The sequence below is a fragment of the Gopherus flavomarginatus genome, chromosome 1 (assembly GCF_025201925.1).
Source record: "Gopherus flavomarginatus isolate rGopFla2 chromosome 1, rGopFla2.mat.asm, whole genome shotgun sequence".
NCBI classification, from domain to species: domain Eukaryota; kingdom Metazoa; phylum Chordata; order Testudines; family Testudinidae; genus Gopherus; species Gopherus flavomarginatus.
Genome location: NC_066617.1, coordinates 59,793,062 through 59,814,971, shown reverse-complemented (window position 1 = coordinate 59,814,971; position 21,910 = coordinate 59,793,062). Strand labels below are relative to the sequence as shown.

At 41.8% G+C, this 21,910-nt stretch overlaps 1 protein-coding gene across 6 annotated transcripts in view; it reads right to left on the bottom strand.

Annotated features, from left to right (window-relative positions):
• TMEM117 (transmembrane protein 117) overlaps positions 1–21,910 on the bottom strand; it is a 393,879-nt gene that overhangs the window by 11,779 nt on the left and 360,190 nt on the right. For 4 of the 6 annotated variants that reach the window (XM_050936249.1, XM_050936250.1, XM_050936251.1 and 1 more), the window contains one exon: positions 395–524. In XM_050936249.1, the coding sequence (XP_050792206.1) occupies positions 395–524 (130 nt within the window). Of the gene's footprint in view, positions 1–394; positions 525–4,881; positions 4,936–21,910 lie in introns of those variants that run through there. The other 2 variants (XM_050936255.1, XM_050936256.1) reach the window with 2 other exon arrangements.

The following is a 21,910-nucleotide window of genomic DNA, read 5'->3' as shown; positions in this document are numbered from 1 at the left end:
TGGTTAAAGGACTCATAAAGGTGTAGCTCTATACAGCCTTTCCTGGATGAGAATGACTGGAGTTAAGAAAGAATATAATCAATTATATTGAAGCGATCTGAAAGTGGAACAGATCTGAAAATGTAATAAGCTGTTAATTCTCCAGAAGAATCGTTTCAGATAAATATGATTTCTTCAGCAACAATAGGTAGTATTTAATGGCACAAGAAGTCGTGAACACCTTGGAGAATTGTAGGTCTGTTTGGTTCATGGAATATATATTCTTGTAGTCTTCACTAATGGGTTATTTTGAAGAAAAAGCATAATCTGGGTAAAAATCATATGGTCAACAGACTCACCCCAACAGAAAAGAGTACCATGTGAGATAGCTATCACCATGTATAAGATTACATACCTGTTATATGTATGTGATATTCTTCCTTGAAGATATTTTGGAAGTAAGGTAGTTTGAACTGCAGATGTGCATATGGCAAGCCAGGAAGATTTATGTCAACATCACCCATGAAATGTGGAAACTCCCAATCCTGTTAAAGACACAACAGAAAAAATAACTTCTCATAATATATTAACGCCCTATAAAATGGTATAAATAAATAGTAGGAAAAGGATTCTGACAAGTAATATGGCAAAACATAAAAATATGGAAAGTTCTTGAATGTATTGGGGACAACATTCTGTTTCGGGGGACAGCCATTTTAGAGTTGGTTCTGACTAACCGGGAGGAATTGGTTGAGAATCTGAAGGCAAGTTGGGTAAAAGTGATCATGAAATTACAGATTTCATGATTCGACAGAAAGGAGGGAGTGAGATCAGCTGAATAAGGAAAATGGACTTCAAAAAAGCAGACTTTAACAAACTCGGAGAACTGGGAGGTAAGATCCCATAGGAAGAAAATTTAAGGGAAAAAGGAGTTTAGGAGAGCTGGCAATTCCTCAAAGAGACAATATTAAAGGTACAGCAGCAAATTATTCTGATGCAAAGGAAAGATCAGAAGAATAGTAAGAGGCCAATATGGTTCCATTAGGAATTCTTTAATGATCTGAAAATCAAAAAGGTATCATGCAAAAAGTGGAAACATGAACAAACTGCTAAGGAGGAGTACCAAAGAATAGCACAAGCATGTAGGGACAAAATCAGAAAAGTTAAGGCACAAAATGCATTATACCTAACAAAGGACATGAAAAGCAATTAAGAAGTAGTTCTGTAAATACAGTTGGAGCAAGAGAAAGATAAGGAAAGTATAGGTTCTCTACTTATTGGGGAAGGAGAGCTAATAATGGGTGACATAAACAAGGCCAATGCCTATTTTTGCTTCAGTCTTCACTAAAAAGGTAAATTGTGACCTGATGCTTAACACAATTAATATTAACAACAAGGAGGAAGACGCAGAAAAAAATAGTGAAAGAACAGATCAAATAGTATTTAGCTAAATTAGATATATTCAAATTAACAGGGTCTGATGAAATTCATCATATGGTACTTAAGGAACTAGCTGAAGCAATTTCAGAACCATCAGCAGTTATCTCTGAGGACTCCTGGAGGATGAATGAGGTTCTAGAGGTATGGAGGGGGCAAACATAATACCTATCTTTAAAAAGAGGAACAAAGATGACCTGGGGGATTACAGAACAGTCAGCCTATCTTAGATACCTTGAAAGATACGGTAATTAATTATTAAACAATCACTTTGATAGCACCTAGAGGACAAAATGGTTATGAGTACTAAGCAACATGGATTTGACAAGAACAAATCATGCCAAATCAAATTAATTTCCTTATTTGATAGGGTTATTGGCCTAGTGGATGGGAGGAAGCTGTAGATGTAATATTTCTTAATTTAAGTAAGGCTTTTGACACAGTCCGACATGACGGTCTCATAAACAAACTATGGAAATGTTGTCTAGATTAAATGATTATAATGTGGGTGCAAAACGAGCTGACAGACTGTACTTAAAGAGTAGTTATCAATGGTTTGCTGTCAAACTAGGGGGACATATCTAGGGGGGTTTACTTGGATAATGGTGTGAAGAATATGCTTATAAAATTTGTGGATGGGGTTGTAAGGTGTTGCTAGCACTTTGGAGAAGGAGGATAAGAATTAAAAATGATTGTGACAAATTGATGGATTGGTCTGAAATCTACAAGATGAAATTCACTATAGACAAGTGTAAAGTAGTAAACTTAGGAAGGAAAACAACAAAATGGGGAATAAGTGGCTAGGCAATAGTACAGACAGCAGTAGTACTTCTGATAATGATCTGGGGGTTATAATCATTAAAAAACTGAATGAGAGTCAACAGTGTGATGCACTTGCAAAAAAGACCAATATTCTGTGTCCAGTTCGGAGTGCCACACTTTAAGAAACATGTGGACAAATTGGAGAAAGTCCAGAGAACAAGAAAAATGATGAAAGGCTTCAAAAATCTGACCCATGAGGAAAAGTTTAAAAATTTGGACACATTTAGTCTTGAGAAAAGAACATTATGGGGAGGGGGGACTGGATAACCATCTTCAAATACATTAAGAGAATAGTGATCGATTGTTGTCCATGCCCTCTGAAGGTAGGACAAGAGGTAATTGGTTTAATCTGCAGGAAAGGAGGTTTACATTAGATATTAGGAAAAACTTTCTAACTACAAGGATAATTAAGCGCTGGAATATGTTTCCAAAGGGGGTTATGGAATCTCCATCATTGGAGGTTTTTAAGAACAGCTTAGATAAACAGGATGGTCTAGGTATACTTGGTCCTGTCTCAGCACAGAGGACACGACTGGATGACCTCTCAAAGTCTCTTCCAGCCCTACATTTCTATGATTCTGTGCTTTTCTTTTATAACCACCTGCTAGTGAATATGTCTATCTTAATCTTAAGTGAGCCACCTGAATTGGAATATTGTTTACATTAGAATATGTGATTTGATTATGACTTTAAATGCATATAATTATGCACTTAAATATTCACTTCAAAATGGTAATGATGAACCTATAGTATCTACTAATAGTACAAAATTAATCTAAGCATATATATGCCTATTCCTGTATTTTAAAAAAGGAAATTAAGTACATGATATACTTAATTATAAAACTTAATCAGAAACTGATTCTTTTCACCTGCAGTAATAGTCTTAGCTCCTGTGATGAACCTGGCAAACAATTTATATATAACAAATCTGGCAAGAAGGGGCCTGATCCTGAAAGTGCTATGCATGCAAAACTCCAACAGAAGATAATTACTCCCAATTTTTGTGTTACTTCTCATAGACATAGCACTGTGGAACACACTATAATAATGTCTATCCCATTTTTTTTCAAGTGAATCCATGACCTAAAGTGAGCTCCAGTATCAGGATAAAAAAAAAATCCACCAGTTTTTAACATGCATATTGACCTGTGAAGTTAACAGCAGCTTTATAATAGCTGGCAACCATTAGGAGAAACTGGATATCTCACGGACACAGTAGCCTGAACTTCTGAACTGTCTTTCCTTATCAGTCTTGAGGCAGTTAAAGCTGGTCCTAAGCTGGTTTTTGCTGAGCAGATTGCAAAAGTGCAGGGTTTGCTAACTACCAATCAAATGCTAACACAACTGAAGCTTGTGTGTGAGTGTGTATACAAGATTCTTGGTTTTTGTATGGAGCAGAGTTTTTTGTACCTAGGTACAGAACTCTCCTTTCTTCTGGAGAATAAAGCAACCATTCCTTATCCCTGTCTGGCTGTCATTGGCTCTCAACCAGGCGAATCCAACATTTTGGTAACAGACCCACTAACCTTAAATTTAAAAAGTCACTCACATTATTCAAATTATCAATAACATGCGCAAGGCAAAAGAAGCCTTAAATGACCTGAGCAATAATGGGGATCTTAAAATACTAATTTCCCAAACTAGGACAGAAGTTGCATTTAAAGCTTTGTTTGTATTATAAGGAAATTAGTTTTAGTTGTGTTAATCGTGTATTGCTGCTTAGGCAGTTTATTAAAGCATTATAAATCATATATAAATCATATTAAAATGTCCTCACCACTGTTTCATGTATTAATTTGGCAAAGATGTTGCCTTGATAATATAAGCAACAAGTGTTGGACCTGCTGACCAATGTATGCTGGGCTAATTATATATCAATCACATTATTAATATATATCATTGACATCACATATATTAATATGCATGAAGCACATAATATCAATATAATATTATATTGTATACATTTCCAGCAGTTACATGTCCTAAACTGGCCTGTTGTTTTATAATCCTGCTTACTTATGCTAAGTATCTCTTTACAAAACTGAAGTCAGCTTTGGCATTAGAAACTTGTTAAAGACAAAATATATTAATGTTCTGCTCTGGTACAAGCTGGGGAGGTACCTTCACGGACCAGTTATGTTACCTGGTATGTTAGTACCCAAAACAAAAATATGGAAAGGTCCAGAACAACACGTTAAGGAACTGGGACAAACTGGTGGTTTGGATTTTAATAACGTGTAAAGGGTTTTGTAACTTGTAAATCATCCAGTAAATACTAACAGCTGAAATGTATACATTTGGGAGCACACCTTCTCAGTGAGATTAATTTAAATACGCTGCGTGAGAAGCTTCCCAGAAACTGGTATTGTATTAAGCCTTTCTTTCTGTACTATAGTATCATTGACTTTTAGCAATAAACCTGATTGCTATTGGTTATTTTGTCTCTTGAATACATTTCATAACCAACTGAAATGTGCTCAAGCAATTGATGTGCAATTTATCAATAGTCCTCAACAAAATCTGTCCCAGTGAGTTCAAATACTTCCTCCTATTTACTTGTTTGCAGTGTTGTTATAGTCATGTCGGTCCCAGGATATGAAAGAGACAAGATGGGTGAGGTAATATCTTTTACTGGACCAACCTCTGTTGATGGAAGGCACAAGCTTTCGAGCTACACAGAGCTCTTCTTCAGGTCTGGGGAAGGAAGCAGAGTGTCTGAGATAAATACAAATTGGGAGAGACTGTCAAGAGAAGGGGTAACACATATTCGAGGTAGCCATTTGAAATGAAGTGGGCAACTGGGGTTTAGATTGTCATGCACAAAGGTTTTGAAGTGGGCAATTAATAGATGGAAGGCAGTATGTTGTGTGACAAATTGTTGTAATGAGCCAGTTTTCCTGAAGTCCATGGTTTTTGGTGGCTAGTAGAGTGAAGAATTTAAGTGTCTAGGCTCAGTGATGTGCAGGTTTCCCTTGAGGATAAGTATTGAAAGATCAGATATGGAGTGATTACTTTGTGAAAAGTGCTTACCCACAAGTGATATGGTGTTTTTGACTTTAATCATTTTTCTGTTTGAGTTCATTTGAGAGCACGGTGATTGTATCATTTCACCTACATAGTTGTTATTGGAGCATTTGATGCACCAGATGAGGTAGACCACGTGTTGTGATAAGCATGTACAGGACCTATGAATCTTGAAAGGTATATTGTGTCTAGCAGTGGAGATATGTCTGTAGGTTTTGCATCTTTTGTTCTAGCGGGGTCTGATACCACTTTCAGATAAGGGTGTCCTGGTCTATTATGAGCTTGCTTCTGATGATGAGCTTGGCAAGGTAGAGGGGTTTTTGGCCAGAAGAGGAGGTTCAGGAAAGATTTCTTTCTTTCACTTTTTGGTTACCATCAAATATGGGTTGCAATTATTTGATGAACCTATTTACTTATTTCATATGGTAGACAAAATGGTGTATGCAATGTGGAGGTTCTTATTAATTATTTGTATATTATGGTCGTGACTAGAAGTCCCAATCCAACTGGTGCTCTACTCTGTGAGGTACTGCATTTGGAGGAATTTTCCTGCTTAGTTACATATATCCACCTCTGGCAATTTGAACTAGGGTATAATGGCATGGCCCTTTAAGGTTAGAACCTGAAAACTCTAGGACTGTTGGCAGACACAGTATAATTGCTGCCTGAGTGGTTACATTGTGAGATGCAGACTGCTGAAGCTCTGCCGATAAAATAGGATTGGATCTGTTCCCATGTATGCACCTGGACATATGTCACACAAGATGGTAAAACAGGTATCAGAATGACTAAAAATAAAATAAAGGACTCTGAAATGTAATAGCATACAGGATGTTTTCTTCACATGGACATTCTCCCTATGTATTCATCCAACCTGAATAATCATTTCAATTTTCTCCAGTCTTCTAAGACAGGAAATTTAATAACCAGATGAGGCAATGAAAAAGAAAAACATTATCAACAGCAAGTCATCTTTGAAAAATAAACCAGCTTTTCTTCACTAATTTAATCATTAAGAATTATTGTGGGGGACCGTGTAGAATCATAGAGTTAAAAGGGACCACAAGGGTCATCTAGTCTAACCCCCTCCAAGATGCAGGATTTGTTGCGTCTAAACCATCCAAGACAGATGACTATCCAGCCTCCTTTTGAAAACCTCCAGTGAAGGAGCTTCCACAACCTCCCATTGCAGTCTGTTCCATTGTCCTACTGTTCTCACAGTTAGGAAGTTTTTCCTGAGATTTAATCTAAACCTGCTACGCTGTAGTTTGAACTCATTACCTCTTGTCCTACTCTCTGTGGTAAAAGCGAACAACTTTTCTCCATCTTCTTTATGGCAGCCTTTCAAGTATCTGAAGACTACTGTCATATCCTCCCTTAATCTTCTCTTTTCCAAACTAAATATACCAAGTTCCTTCAGCCTTTCCTCGTATGGCTTACATTCTATCCCTTTGATCATCTTTGCTGCTCATCTCTGGAACCTTTCCAGTTTCTCTACATGCTTTCTATACATTGGTGACCAAAATTGGACACAGTACTTCAGCTGAGGCCTAACCAACACTGAGTAGAGCAGTACTATCACCTCCTGGGACTTGTATGCTATGCCTCTGTTAATGCAACCTAAAACTGCATTTGCTTTTTTTGCAATTGTTGACTCAGTTTGAGGCTGTGATCCACCACAACTCCCAGATCCTTCTCAGCAATGCTGCTACCAAGCCAGATTTCCCCCCAGTCTGTATTTGTGCATTTGTTTTTTCTTCCCTAAGTGTAGCACCTAACCTTTGTCTCTGTTGAATTTCATTTTGTTGTCTATAGCCCAGTTCTCTAACTTATCAAGATCCTTCTGAATTTTAGCTCTATCATCCAAAGTATTGGCAACCTTCCCTGCCTCCCCCAGCTTTGTGTCATCTGCAAACTTGAGCAATATGTGCTCAATACCTACACCCAGGTCAGTAATAAAGATGTTAAACAACACCAGACCCAGAACAGATCCCTGTGGAACCCCACTTGAGACCTCCCTCCAATCTGGCATCATTCCATTAATAGCAGCACAGATCGCACTCATTTTTTCTCTTATACCGTTACTCGTTCCATGTATTCGATCCTAGGCATTATATACATTTGGTCTACCAAAGGAGCACTTCTTAGAAGTTAGTTTGGCACCTATCCATACCCATCTTTGATAAATAATGATATCCCCATTTGGCAATCCTTGGACTGTTGCGAGCTGGTGTCAATTATGGCTGCACCCATGCAATACCAACCTTCTCCAGTGCCAGGAGAAGATATATACACTTGGATTATAAAGATTTGTAATTCTAAGATGTCCTGATGTAAAAGTTGTCATGATTTTCTAATCCTGCATTTTACAAGATGGACTAGCACTAATGTAGAAACTCCCAACCAGCTTGGAGCTGATGCTACTTATAGGAATTTTGTGATTCCTCCTGTAACTGATTTCCCCCAGAACAGCCACAGTATATTAATGCAAACTGTCCACACTAGAAAACTATTGCTAAATATCAACTACCCAATCATTGAGAAAAAAGAGAGAAAGTGATAGTGAGAGAGAGAGGCTACATTGGCACCCTTTTGTCTGTGAGAGACGATGGGAATTGCAGCCTATGATGTAGATGGTTTGCAATGTCTCATGTGACTGAATAGTTCAATCTGAGATTTGCATGATCTTTGGCAATTATTGCAAATGTATGTATCTTGGTTGGGAGCTGCTTGCTTCCTATGGGCCCTTTTCTCCTCAAGCTATAGAAGCCAGCTTCTGTCATGGGTTTTGATCATTTGTCTTTATAGTGAAACTTGGGATGTCCTGTTGTTCTTGTTCCCTCTGAAAGCTCCCTGTATAGCATGTCCTCAGGTACACATCCATCTTCCAATCTACTCAGATGGCCCAGGCAACACAGTCATCTTTGCTTGAGCAGGGCTGTCACCTTTGGTAAATTTGCCCTTTGAAGAACCTCTATATTGGTGACTTTATCTTGCCATTTGGTGATAAGTATGTGGCGTAAACATTTTTCCTGAGGAGCATAAGTTGTCCAGGTTTCCCCATCATATGTGAGAGTGCTGAGGATGCAAGCTTAGTACACTAGCATTTAGGTCTTGATGGTAAACTTTGAGTTGTTCCATGCTCTTTTAGTTAGTCTGCTAAAGGTGGTGGCAGCCTTTCCAATGTGAACATTTTTTCATCCAGTGAGAGGTTGGTGGTCACTGTAGAACTTAAATAGCGGAACTGTTGGACTACTTCTAGATGCTTTGCATTTAAAGTAATTGAAGGATCTTGTGGAACCCCCAGTCCTAATACAACCATTTTCTTGACACTGATGGTGAGAGCAAATGCCTGGCAGGCACTTGAAAGGTGGGACATGAGTTCTTGTAATAGATCTTCATTGTGGGCTATGAGGGCAGCATCATCAGTGAATAGAAGTTCCCTGATTAGCACCTTTTTGAATTTGGTCTTTGACTTAAGTCAGGACAGGTTGAAGAGTCTCCCATCTGATCTTGTGTGGTGATAAACTCCATCTTTCATGTCCTAAAATGCACAGTTCAAGAGTACCGAGAATAAGATTCCAAAGAGTGTAGGGGCAAGAACACGTCCTTGCTTCACTCTGCTTTTCATCTCAAAGCTGTCTGAAGTGGACCTGCTAAACTGGACAGTTGATCTCATGTTGTTGTGGAATGAACTGTCCAATTTTAACAGGGTTGGTAGGCCCCCTATCTTTTCTAGCATTGCAAATAGACCTGCTCTGCTGACTGCGTCGAATGGTTTGGTTAGGTCCACAAAGGTGATGTACAATGCTCAGTTTTGATCTCTGCACTTTTCTTAGAGATGACGCAGAGAAAATATCATGTCTATAGTCAATCTTCCAGCCCTGAACCGCGCTGTGATTCAGGGTAGACACGATTCGCCAGCTGTTGTAGGCACACTAACATGACTTTTGCAAAAGCTTTTCCTGCTAGACTTAGTAACGAGATACCCCTGTAGTTCTTGTAGTCACCCTTTTCGCCTTTATTTTTATACAAAGTGATGATATTTGCATCGGGCATCTCTTGTGATACCTCATCCTCTTTCCAGCATTTAAGTAGCAGCTGATAAAGATATGGTAAAAGGCTGTCTTTCCCGTACTTGATGATTTCTGCTGGGATGCCATCTTTTCCAGGAGCCTTGCCACTTGATAGCAAATCAATAGCTCTTGCTTAGCTCTTTTACAGTGTGTTCCACATCTGGCTCTGGCATGAAGTGTAGAGTTGGCATTTGGTCCAGTGATTCGCTGGTGACATTTCTTGTGCGTATAGCTCTGAATAGTGTTCAGCCTAACAAGACAACTGCTTGCTTTTATCTGTAATGATTTCACTGCTGTGTGATTTGAGAGGGGAAACTTTGTTGAGAGTGGGACCTAGAGCTTTCTTCAGGCCGTCATACATGACTTTGAGGTTTCCTGTGTCTGAGGCTGTCTGTATCTTTTCACAGAGCTTGATTCAGTAATGATTTGCACGTCTACTTCCTCACTGTACCTTGGATTTTGCACATTGAAGTCTCACTTTGGTGCTCCCTTGTTGTGTTCCTGATAGGCTGTGTTCTTAATGTTGATGAGAGGTAATAGTTCCGCTTCATTTTCTTCAAACCAGTCCTTTTCTGATGGTCTCTTCCCCCCAAATGGGGACTGGGACCAATACTGCAACCATATGTGGTATCTTTGGGGACTATTGCATTAATATATCATTGTGGGCTAGGGATTATATTCTGCTTCATGGGAAAAGGTAATTGCAGCCCCTCCAGGAATGAAAAATAGTCACTGTAAACAGCTCCAGAGAAGTGCCCCACCCTGGGGTGGCTTGCATATAATGGTTCAGGGTTTCAGGAAATGCAGACAAAAAAAAGAAAGAACTTGGGATATAAAAGGTCATCTTGAAGTGACAGAGGGGTCTTCCTTTTGATTCAGCAAATGGACATGTCCAACAAGGAACCCAGTCCTGCTGAAAGGTTGGGAAAGACTTTGATCTGCCAGACTCCCCCATGGGGAAGATGGGTGACTGTTGGCATGTTCAGTATGCATTTATACGTTTTTCTTGTTTTATGTGTTCTTTATCTGCTTTTGTCCCTAAATAAATGTGCTGTGCTTTAAGAGAACTCTTTGGTTACTGGTAACTGACACTGATCATAGCCCTTGGGGAGGAAAGTAAAGTGCAGGGGCTGGACTTTAGTCAGACCTGCTGTGATAAACACAGTGAAGTGAAAGGGGGTTCCAAGCCTAAACCCTGGTGAAGAGGGAGAGAAATGTGGGTCCTTGCCCAGAGAGAGGTGAAGAGACCTAAGAGGGGATTCTTTGAGTAAGTAAGGAGAGGGTCAAAGGTGCAGGTACCTTGAAACCAGCAGGAACTATCCAGAGACAAAGTAGATGAGATAGTATTAGACCAACCCACCTTGTTTCTCTAATATCCTGGGACCTAGGCAGATACAACAACACTGTATAAGAAGCATCCTAAACAGTCACCAGTGCAGTTCCAGCATGGGTATAATTGTTCTTCATTGGTAATCTAAACTCAGTTCAGTTTCTGTAATATTCAGACAACATTTTTTGCAGAAAGACCATGATATCCAACAGAAACTGTCCCCACTAATGAGGGGAGGTGATTAGCAGCTCCAACTTACAATCTGCACAAATATGAATTCTTTACTGATGTGTTAGAAATAGATTTCATATCTGACATCAAACCTTCATGTACCTTGTATTTCCTCTCCACAGCTTCCGTCTTCACTTTAGGATATCTGCTCCCACATCAAAGGTTAATCACTGCAGGTGACATATGCTGCATGCTTTAACTTCTCAACTGATAATAATGTAGATTTTACTTGATCAGTCTTAGTGTTTGTTATAGTGGTGCCTATGCTTTGAAATGTCTAAGGTCTCATTAACAACTGGCCCCTGAATGCCATAACTAGATTGCAATCATATACATTTGTGTAATTTTAAAAATGATTGCACACAGCCATACTCATATTAGTATCTCTCATAATGCATGACTAAAAATGGTTTCTTCTTTGAATTCAACAGCAACCAAGTCCTGCTGTTGATCCATTTTGATTTCACCCTGCAGTTACAGGGAGAGAAGAGCCACAGGTGCATTTAAGACCCTGGGGATTCACACTGGGCCCTCAGCCACCAAAGTGGGCATCTCTGATTTCCAGTTTAATGCAGTGTGAGGGGAGAAAGTATTGTTCAGATACTGAGAATTTTTCAGATTTTTTGTACTTGGATACCTCTTACATAGCTTATTTTTTCAATCTCAGCATATGATGTAACACACACACACAGACACACACACACTACAATCCTGTTTATCTGAATGGCCTAGGGGACATCCAAAACTTAACTGGGCATTTGGGTAAACTGAAATGCTATTAACTAACATAGGACTACATGAGGGGGACACCATGGATTTGGATAAGTAGGATTTTTGGATAAAGGGAATTCAGATAACCGGAATTATACTGTATGTATATTCTTAATAAGAAGTAATGGCTTTGCCTTGCTTGAAGAAATCTGGTTCTGAAATAAGAAACTGAAAGTTGAAAGATAGTCAGCTGAGCATGCATGCTATGTTATTTATTTCTCCTAACCTCAGTGAGATGTTGCAGGATTCAGTGCTCCTAATGGTGACAGCTGTGAACAGCTGAAATACGAAAAAAGTGTTTTATTCCCAAACTCAAACATAAAAGAGAAGTTACAGATGATGATTATTATACACTTTTTTACAGTGCACCATTAGGCATGGAGAACTGAGGCATAACTCAATCTCTTCCAGTTTGTTGCATCCTAGCCTTTGCCAACAAGATATCTATTTAGATAATGAACTCTTTGGGGAAGGGGCCTGGTTTTCCTAGGCCTTGATCCTGTAAACAATTATATACATGCTTTACTTTATGCATGTGAGTACTTCCACTGACTGCGGTGTAATTATATGCATGCTTAAAGTTAACTATACACATAAGTGTTTGTAGGATGGAACCTTACTTTTTGTAAAGCACCTAGCATTATTTTGGCACTATTAAATACAAAACAGTGGATGCTGGTTCTCAGCAACCCCAATATTAACAACTTTCAGTTAATAGCAACATTTTGCTGGAAACCAATCCTGTCTCATTGACTATGATGTTTATGGAATTCAGCTATATGCCACTTATTCAGAACTTTTTTTGAAAGAAAGACCCCCGCTGCAGGCAGGAAGAGCTGGGACATGCCTTCTCCAATTGCTGCCCCACAATCTGACCTACAGGCAGGGACCCACTTCCAGCAAGGCAGTAAGGGAGTGGGGCGCTCACATACCCTCCAATGGGAGAGGCTCTGCTGGAGGGGAGTGTGACCCAAGTACCTCTTGACGCCAAATGCTAAGTGCAGTATGTTAAGCAGAGTGGGTCTGGATGTGAATTTTGCAAGCTGGTGGGTACTGTTACTTTGGGAATAGCAGATCTTAAGAGTTCAGTGGGCAGTCAGTGGCACAGGGGCTGAGCACTCCTGAGGGACACTCGGAGGTCTCAGGGGTTGGTATGTGTCTATTGCTACCTACACAGAGAGATTGAGGCCTGCGAAGGCCGGGAAGACAGTGCTTTTGTTGCCAGAGGATTCAGGGAGCTGACACAGCAGGCAGAGGCAAAACTTCCTCATGCTAAGGGCAAGCGGTAGCGAGGTGCCTCACAACCCTGGGTATCCCTAGGGAGCAGCAGAGGGAGGTTGAGGGGGGAGGCTGTGGGCTGGGCAGCAGCAGGGATGCTTGGGCTTTCCATGGAGAGCAGGAGCATGCAGGCTGCATAGTACCTTTCCCTGCACTTTATGGTTGTGCCCTGCCCTGGCATGAGGGGCCCGGGCTAGACATACTCCAGTGCTTCCATCCCTGGCTGCAGCTCCACCAACCTGCCTTTACCTTATTGGCAACCTTTGGATAATGGAGAACCCAGACATTGCTAATAAATGAAATGTGATGACAGGATCTGCCTCCTTAAGGGTAGGAGTGTGTAGGGGTCAGCCCAACCATGTCACATGGCATGACCCTTTAAGACATGGAAAGGTCTGCCATATAGAAAGACCCCAAGGAGATTTGGTGGAGAGGATATGGGTAGAGAGCAATAAATGGTGTTTGGGAGAAACTCTTGGCACTGGTTCTGAAGGGCCCAGGATCAGGAGCCTTGCAGAGTGGGCAAGGTAAGGCTCTCCTCTCACCCAACAAATTGAGGTTGAGCTCTGGGGGAGATGGACCAGCATTTATGCTGCCTCCTTCTCAAAGCAGGGCAGACAGCAGGAAGTGGAAGGACTGAATGGGAAAAGGGCTAGCTGGAGGAGAAGCTGCCTGAGGCTCTGCAACTGGCCTAAAATACAACTCCAGCTCCCAGGAGGAGAGGCAGGGGGCTCCTGTCTTAAGGAGAGAGACAAAACAATGTCTGCAATACACCCCAGCTCTGAGAGGAGGACTGGGACCTCCTGACCAGAGGGAGGAAATCAACTGGGACTCTTACATGGACCCACAGAGGGCACAAACTTGAGTGAGTTACCTTCTGTAGAATGGGCGAATAAACCAGGTCCTGCAAAGGAGGTATATGTTTGAACTATGAATACACTAAACCCTGCAAAAGTGCAGTTGAACTAATCTAGTCTGGGTAATTGACCAAAAGGACCCAAGCAGTGTTGAGCACAATGAGCTGAGTTTCCAATAATGTGGAATCTGTGGTAATAACATTAATAGATTTTATGGCCAAGAAGAGACTATTATGATCATCTAGTCTGACTTCCTGGATAACTCAGGCCATAGAACCTTCCTCAGTAATTTCCGCATCTATCCCATAACTGCGGTGTGAGCTATAACATACCTCTTTTAAAAGACCCCCAGTCTTGATTTAAACACTTCAAGAGACCATGGCCCCAGCTAAATTGTTTCAGTGATTAATTAACCTCTTAAAAATTGTGCTTTATTTCAAGTCTGAATTTGTCCAACTTCAGCTTCCAACCATTGGATCTCCTGCCTTCTACTGTCAGAAATCTCTGTCCCATTACTTGTAACCTGTGATTAAGTCACCTTTCTTCAATAGGCACAGCACCCAGAGTCCTTGCCTTCTCCCTAGCCCTTTCCATAAGGCTTTTCCCCCAAGCCTGTTCAGATACCTTCCCGGGCTTGCTTTGACATCTATGGTGGAAGTCCAGCTGCTGGTCTTGCCCAGTTACCTCCTTACTTTAGTTGAAATTATGACAATGACCTCATAGCAACTCCTCTTTTGAAGGTAGAAGCGCTTATATGTCTTCCCCTTTCCCAGCATTCCTTGCTGGATGTGTGCTTGTCTTTAAAGGCACAGCACAACCCATTACAAAGCCCATGAAGATTCACTCTTAGAATCATAAAAGATTAGGGTTGGAAGAGACCTCAGGAGGTCATCTAGTCCAACTCCCTGCTCAAAGCAGGACCAATCCCCAACTAAATCATTCCAGCCAGGGCTTTGTCAAGCCTGACCTTAAAAACCTCTAAGAAAGGAGGTTCCACCACCTCCATAGGGAACCCATTCCAGTGCTTCACCAGCCTCCTAGTGAAATAGTGTTTCCTAATATCCAACCTAGACCTCCCACACTACAACTTGAGACTATTGCTCCTTGTTCTGTCATCTGCCACCACTGAGAAACAGCCGAGCTTCACCCTCTTTGGAACCTCCTCTCAGGTAGTTGAAGGCTGCTATCAAATCCTCCCTCACTCTTCTCTTCTGCAGACTAAATAAACCCAGTTCCCTCAGCCTCTACTTGTAAGCCATGTGCCCCAGCCTCTTAATCATTTTCATTGCCCTCTGCTGGACTCTCTCCAATTTCTCCACATCCTTTCTGTAGTGGGAGGCCCAAAACTGGGCACAATACTCCAGATGTGGCCTCACCAGTGCCAAATAGAGGGGAATAATCACTTCCCTTGATCTGCAGGCAATGCTCCTACTAATGCAGCCCACTATACCGTTAGCCCTCTTGGCAACAAGGGCACACTGTTGACTCATATTCAGCTTCTCAGCCACTGTAACCCCTAGGTCCTTTTCTGCAGAACTGCTGCCTAGCCAATCGGTCCCTAGTCTGTAGGAGTTCATGGTATTCTTCCGTCCTAAGTGCAGGACTCTGCACTTGTCCTTGTTGAACCTCACCAGATTTCTTTTAGCCCAATCCGCCAATTTGTCTTGGTCACTCTGGATCCTATCCCTACCCTCCAGTGTATCTACCTCTCCCCCCAGCTTAATGTCATCCGCGAACTTGCTGAGGGTGCAATCTATCCCATCATCTAGATCATTAATAAAGACGTTTAACAAAACCTGGCCCCAGGACAGAGCCCTGGAGCACGCTGCTTGATACCGGCTGCCAACTAGACATCAAACCACTGATCACTACCCATTGAACTCGACGATGTAGCCAGCTTTCTATCCACCTTATAGTCCATTCAACCAATCCATACTTTTTTAACTTGCTGGCAAGAATACTGCAGGAGACTGTATCAAAAGCTTTGCTAAAGTCAAGATATATCACGTCCACTGCTTTCCCCATATCCACAGAGTTAGTTATCTCATCATAAAAGGCAATCAAGTTGGTCAGGCATGACTTGCCCTTGGTGAATTTATGTTTACTGTTCCTGATCAACTTCCTCTACTCCAAGTGCTTCAAAATGGATTCCTTGAGGACCTGCTCCATGATTTTTCCAGGGACTGAGGTGAGATTGACCGGTCTGTAGTTCCTTTGATTCTCCTTCTTCCCTTTTTAAAAGATGGGCACTATATTTGCTTTTTCCCAATCATCCAGGACCTTCCCCGATCATCATGAGTTTTCAAAAATAATGGCCCCAATGGCTCTGCAATCATATCAGCCAACTCCCTCAGCACCCTCAGATGCATTAGATCTGGACCCATGGACTTGTGCATGTACAGCTTTTCTAAATAGTCCTTAACCTGTTCTTTCACTACTGAGGGCTGCTCACCTCCTCCCCATACTGTGCTGTCCAGTGCAGCAGTCTGGGAGCTGACCTTGTCTGTGAAGACCGAGGCAAAAAAAGCACTGAGTACTTCAGCTTCTTCCATATCATCTGTCAGTAGGTTGCCTCCCCGATTCAGTAAGGGTCCCACACTTTCCCTGACCTTCTTGTTGCTAACATACCTGTAGAAACCCTTCTTGTTACCCTTCACATCCCTGGCTAGCTGCAACTCCAATTGTACTTTGCTTTCTGATTACACCCTTTCATGCTCAAGCAATATTTTTATTCTTCTCCCTAATCATCTGTCTAAATTTCCACTTTTTTAAAGCTTCCTTTTTGTATTTAAGCTCACTGAAGATTTCTCTGTTAAGACAAGCTGGTCACCTGCCATATTTGCCATGCTTTCTGCACCTTGGAATGATTTGTTCCTGAGCCCTCAATAAGGCTTCTTTAAGATACAACCAGCTCTCCTGGATTCCTTTCCCCCTCATATTAGCCTCCCTGGGGATCATGCCCATCAGTTCCCTGGGGGAATCAAAGTTTGCTTCTCTGAAGTCCAGGGTCTGTATTCTGCTGCTCTCCTTTCTTCCTTGTGTCAGGATCCTGAACTCAACTATCTCATGGTCACTACCTCACAGAATATCAGGGTTGGAAGAGACCTCAGGAGGTCATCTAGTCTAACCCCCTGCTCAAAGCAGGCCAATCCCCAGACAGATTTTTGCCTCAATGGCCCCCTCAAGGATTGAACTCACAACTCTAGGTTTAGCAGGCTAATGCTCAAACCACTGAGCTATCCCTCCTATATTGCTGAGTTATGCCTCCCAGGTTCCCATCCACTTTTGTTTCCCCTACTAATTCTTCCTGGTTTGTGAGCAGCAGGTCAAGAAGAGCTCTGCCCCTAGTTGTTCTTCCAGTACTTGCACCAGGAAATTGTACCCTACACTTTCCAAAAACTTCCTGGATTGTCTGTGCACCTCTGTACTGCTCTCCCAGCAGATATCAGGGTGATTGAAGCCTCTCATGAGAATCAGGACCTGCGATCTAGTAACTTCTGTTAGTTGTAGAGTATCAGAGGGGTAGCCATGTTAGTCTGGATCTGTAAAAGCAGCAAAGAGTCCTGTGGCACCTTATAGACTAACAGAAGTTTTGGAGCATGAGCTTTCGTGGGTGAATACCCACTTCGTCAGATGCATGTCCGTTAGTTGCTGGAAGTTAAAGCTTTAAGGCTTATGAGTTTAATTTAAATGAGCTAGTGTTTGAAATAGATAACACTTTCATTTTGATAAATTAATGGTATGGCAAAAAAACTCTAAAAGATGCTTCTACCTATAAAAAAAATGATGCTATCTAGAATTCTAATACTTCACCATATAATTACATTACTTAATCTGATTTATTTTACTGCACGAAACATAGTAAAAATGTTTCCTCGACACATTATCATAAATATAATTTTAGATTTTATACAAATGTTAGTGCAAAAAAATCAAGTAACTCTGGAATCATATTTATTTATTGGACATTTTGGATAATGACTAGCATCATATTCACACAGGCCCAAACCAAACCATGGAACCCAATACTACTGAACTTTCCAGCCACGTTTGAATTTTTGGCTGAGATCCATCTATGCATGTATGCACAAATCCGTAAAACAGTGTTTGTGTGTCATGTTTAGGAGTGCTGAACTTTCACTGATGACATGCAATATGTGTACTTACAGGTTTCCTGAGATGGCAGCCTGTGAGAGGATGTAATGTATTTGAACATATTTTTAGAACTAACAGAAACATATCTTGTACCATTATGAATAACATGAAATCAATAAGTAACACTAGAAAAAAAGAAAAAAAAAAGAGATAGAGCTTAATGGCATTGGAAATTTTGTAACATCAAAAAAGATCCAAATATCTGACTCTAGTTACTAATGTGAAGGATAAAATAATTAATTAAATACATTGTTATGAACTAGTATGGCCCCTGTACAATGATAATATAAAAACTGGAGTGTTTTAGGGTTTTCAAAAAGTATTCATGCTATCTGTCCCTATTTTAGAAGATCAGTCTCTATTTTGAGCTGTATAGTTGTCATTTTGCTTCTTCTCCCTCTTAAAACCTTTCTGTGTCCAGTTTATTTCAAATGAGTTGAAAGATGTACCACCACCTCTCTCTTCCCAAATGTCCACATTTATAGATTTCCATTGTTGGCTAATAGGAAAGAGTTATTGGTGTATTTTAGTGTTGCTCACAATAATATATTTTTGCAGTAAAATACGAGTGGCTATTCTAATAATAACTATAGGCTTTTGCTGTGTCATCAGAATGGTAGTGTACGCTGAGAAAAGATGAGAACTATCTGAGGCAAGGGGAATGTATATCCTCATTGCTGGTGGAAGGCAAGGAATCAGCTTCAAATTTAGAGATGGGTGAATGAAAGAGTATTCAGTCTTGGACTGGGTGTAGGCTAGGATTCAAATCAGAGACCAAATCTGGGCTAGAGGCCAGTTCTGATTTGACAGAGCTGAAGTCTCCCATGCTTGTTTCACAAGACTTTAGCCCCATGAAGTAGAAATCCCACAAGATACTCTATGTCAATGGTTCTCAAAGCTGGTCTGCCACTTGTTCAGGGATAGCCCCTGGTGGATTGGGCCGGTTTGTTTACCTGCCTCATTCACAGGTTCAGGCGATAGCGGCTCCCACTGGCCATCATTTGCCGCTCCAGGCCAATGAGGGCAGCAGGAAGGGCAGCCAGCACATCTCTCAGCCCACGCCACTTCCCGCAGCCCCTATTGACCTGGAGCTGTGAACCATAGCCAGTGGGAGACACGATCAGACGAACCTGCGGACGCAGCAGGTAAACAAACCACCCTGGCTTTCCTTGAACAAGCGGTGGACCAGCTTTGAGAACAATTGCTCTAAGTGATCATAGGCTGGGGGAGGCTGTGCCTCCCCAAACAGCCAGGCGTGATCCCATCCATGCTCTGTCCCCAGGTCCCCTCCTGCTTCCTGTTCTGTGGTTCCCCCTGTGCAGTGGCCTAGGCTCAGGCTGGGGGCCCACTGTCCACTCTAGCAGCACTCTTCCACCTTCTCCCTGTTCCCTGACTGCCCCCAGAACCTCTGCCACTGACTGCCCCCCGCCACCCCATCCAACCCCCTCTCTCCTTCCTGACTGCCCCCCGGTGACCCCCGCCCCCATTCAACCCCCATTCCCCACCCTCTGGCTGCCCTGACCCACATCCACACCGCTCCCCAACCACTCCCCCGAACTCCCCTGCCCTCTATTCCCCCCACCCAGCCCCCTTACCATGCTGCCTGGAGCACCAGTGGCTGGCAGCGCTACAGCCGCGCTGCCTAGAGCACCAGGACAGGCAGCTGCGCCACCTGGCTGGAGCCAGCCACGCCACTGCGCAGCACAGAGCACTGGGTCAGGCCAGGTTCTGCAGCTGCGCTGCCCCAGGAGATCGCAGCCCTGGCTCCCAGAGCACTGCGCTGGCAGCAGGGCAAGCTGAGGTTGTAGGGGAGGAGGAACAGCGGAGGAGGGGCTAGAGGCTAGCCTCCTGGGCCAGGAGCTCAGGGGCTAGGCAGTAGGGTCCTGCAGGCCAGATGTGGCCCGTGGGCCGTAGCTTGCCCACCTCTGCCCTACATTAATGCAGGATCTACTAGTTTTATTATTTTCAACATTAATATAAAAGGAGATGTAAAACTAGCATGCTGCTTAGATTATTATACTGTGCCTTCCACCCAGACCATAGTATTCCATTGCTCACTCACAGCAATCCAATGACATCAAATAACCTCCTATTACTAAGAGCGTACGTGACTTAATAGTTGTGGAAATTATTTACAAAATAAAAACAAACAGATCACTCTCCCTTCTCTTTGGGGAAATGCTTCTAGCACAGTCTGTATGCAATGCATCCATAAATTACATACCTTAAAGTATGAACAAAATCATAAAACTAAAAATATGGCCTCAAATGTGAATAAAAACCCAGGGAAGATAAATCTCCTCTCCAGCCCTCTCTCTGACCCCAGTGCAAAAGCTCCCTTACCGTGTGTGAGAGCAGAGAAATGCAATTTCAGCTTTTTATTCCAGAGCAATATATCTACCACTGCCAGCTCCATGCAGAAAACATGAACTTCATCCTAAAAGGCTTTCAGTGTTTAAAATCACTTGGGAAGAATTGTCAAAAACACAGTGAACCAAATTCTAATTGCACTGACTCACCCTGGCTTTGACAAACAAAACAATTTGGTTTGAATTTCATAACCATTCTCATCAAAATCCTTGGGAAAAGAGAGTGCATGTATTTAATGCTTCTTTTTGAATCTCAAAGACAGAGTCAGAGTTTGGTGGTGAGCCTGGAATGAATTAAAGAATTCTTCCAGTCAGATGTAAATCTACATATAGCAACCATCTCTTTTCAAAAGCAAAAGCTGAATTATAATTTTAGGAAATGGCATACAAGATGTGATGGGCAAACCTCAAAAAGTTCAGAAATTCAGTCTAGATAAAGATTCACATTTCTAATGCTTGGCTGTAGCTTATCCAGGCTAACAGGGATGCCCTCCTGCAACCTTCCTTCTCAGCCCTTACCTTTGATCTGGGAAGGAATCCCTTTCCCATCTGACTGCAATAGCACTTCAGGAAGGCAGCTTGCCAGCTATCCTATGCAGAGAATTTATTTAGGGGGTAGGCTCTGCAACGTTTGCTGATAGCCTTATTCCTTTTGACACAGGGCAGGTTCTCTTACCCTTGCTGTCCTCTTAGAGGAGTGGTTCTGTACTTCATCTTCCCATATGACCTCTTCTCAGAAAAGAAGGAAAAGTTGGCACCCCCTCCATATTAGTGAGAGCATTTGTGTACATCTTTCCCACCAGCAGCATTTCTTCCTTAGGTGGGAGGCTCCACAGCCTTCCCCTCAGTTTCAGCAAGTGGAATGACTGGATTTGATTCTACTCATTTTTAATTCTGTATTTCTGGGTAGAGATACCCCAAAATGAACAATGTGCCATTCAGTGCATTGCTCTAAGGGCCAGATCCTTAACTACCAGAGCTCAATTTGAGTCAATGGAGCCACATTACACCAGCTGAGGATCTGGCCCAGAGCAATTAATAGAACAGGTAATGGTTTAAAGGTATACTGTGTGTCTGTCTGGTGGTGGTGGTGCTCAAGAAACAGTGTTTGATGAGGAGTCTTGTCTTAACCAGGCCAAGCCATCTGAAGTAGATATCTGACTTTGGTCTTTCTGGGCAGGGAAGAGATAAGAATCAAGGTTTATTTTCAATTGTTTAAAGAAATGCTAAATCAATTTTCTCATCAGAGGAATCACTTTAGAGCAATTCACCAAGTCAAGATAATGAATGAGCCTTTCTTTCATGGCATTCCTAGAGGAGGCATTATCCCAAATGATGTGGTTACTGAACATGAACATTTATAAAGGGACAATCATTATGTGAATTATGCATTTTGCATAATTTATTTTGACTTACAATATATAGCACCACGTTTATCTTTTCACATTCAGTGATAAAAAAGGCATCAATTATAACCCTCCTATCACAGAACAAATGTCTGTTCCTGAAATTGCCATGCTCATTCAAATATATACTGTAATTATACATTGAAGGATACAGGGCAATCTTAACTTGGTG